Genomic DNA, 348 nt, shown 5'->3' with positions numbered 1-348 from the left:
TTTCCCGAACTTTCACCCCCAACTTCCCTGTCACCTCCCCATTCGCTTCAGACATGACATCGTGAACGTAAACCTCAAGACCAAACCAGAATGGCTGTTTGAGAAGAACCCCCTAGGAAAGGTTCCCGCCCTGGAGAAGGACGGGAAAGATGCTGTTTGAGTCCCTCGTTACCTGCGACTATTTGGACGAGGCCTATCCAGACCCTCCCTTGTACCCGTCCGACCCGTGGCAGAAGGCGCACGACCGGGTTTTCATGGAATTGTGGTCGAAGGTTTGTCTGCTGTTAGAGGCTTTTGGTTGTTGATTTATTTATATGTATTTTTTTATCTGTTATTAGTACTCATTAT

At 48.3% G+C, this 348-nt stretch overlaps 1 protein-coding gene across 1 annotated transcript in view; it reads left to right on the top strand.

Moving 5' to 3' along the window:
* LOC119594739 (pyrimidodiazepine synthase-like) overlaps positions 1-348 on the top strand; it is an 11,045-nt gene that overhangs the window by 3,941 nt on the left and 6,756 nt on the right. Inside the window, 2 exon segments of the mRNA XM_037943829.1 lie at positions 52-135; positions 137-272. Of these exon segments, the coding sequence (XP_037799757.1) occupies positions 52-135; positions 137-272 (220 nt within the window).

This window comes from Penaeus monodon, chromosome 34 (genome assembly GCF_015228065.2).
Source record: "Penaeus monodon isolate SGIC_2016 chromosome 34, NSTDA_Pmon_1, whole genome shotgun sequence".
NCBI lineage: Eukaryota > Metazoa > Arthropoda > Malacostraca > Decapoda > Penaeidae > Penaeus > Penaeus monodon.
Note: the sequence above shows the minus strand (reverse complement) of the source record. Positions and strands in the feature narration are given on the sequence as shown.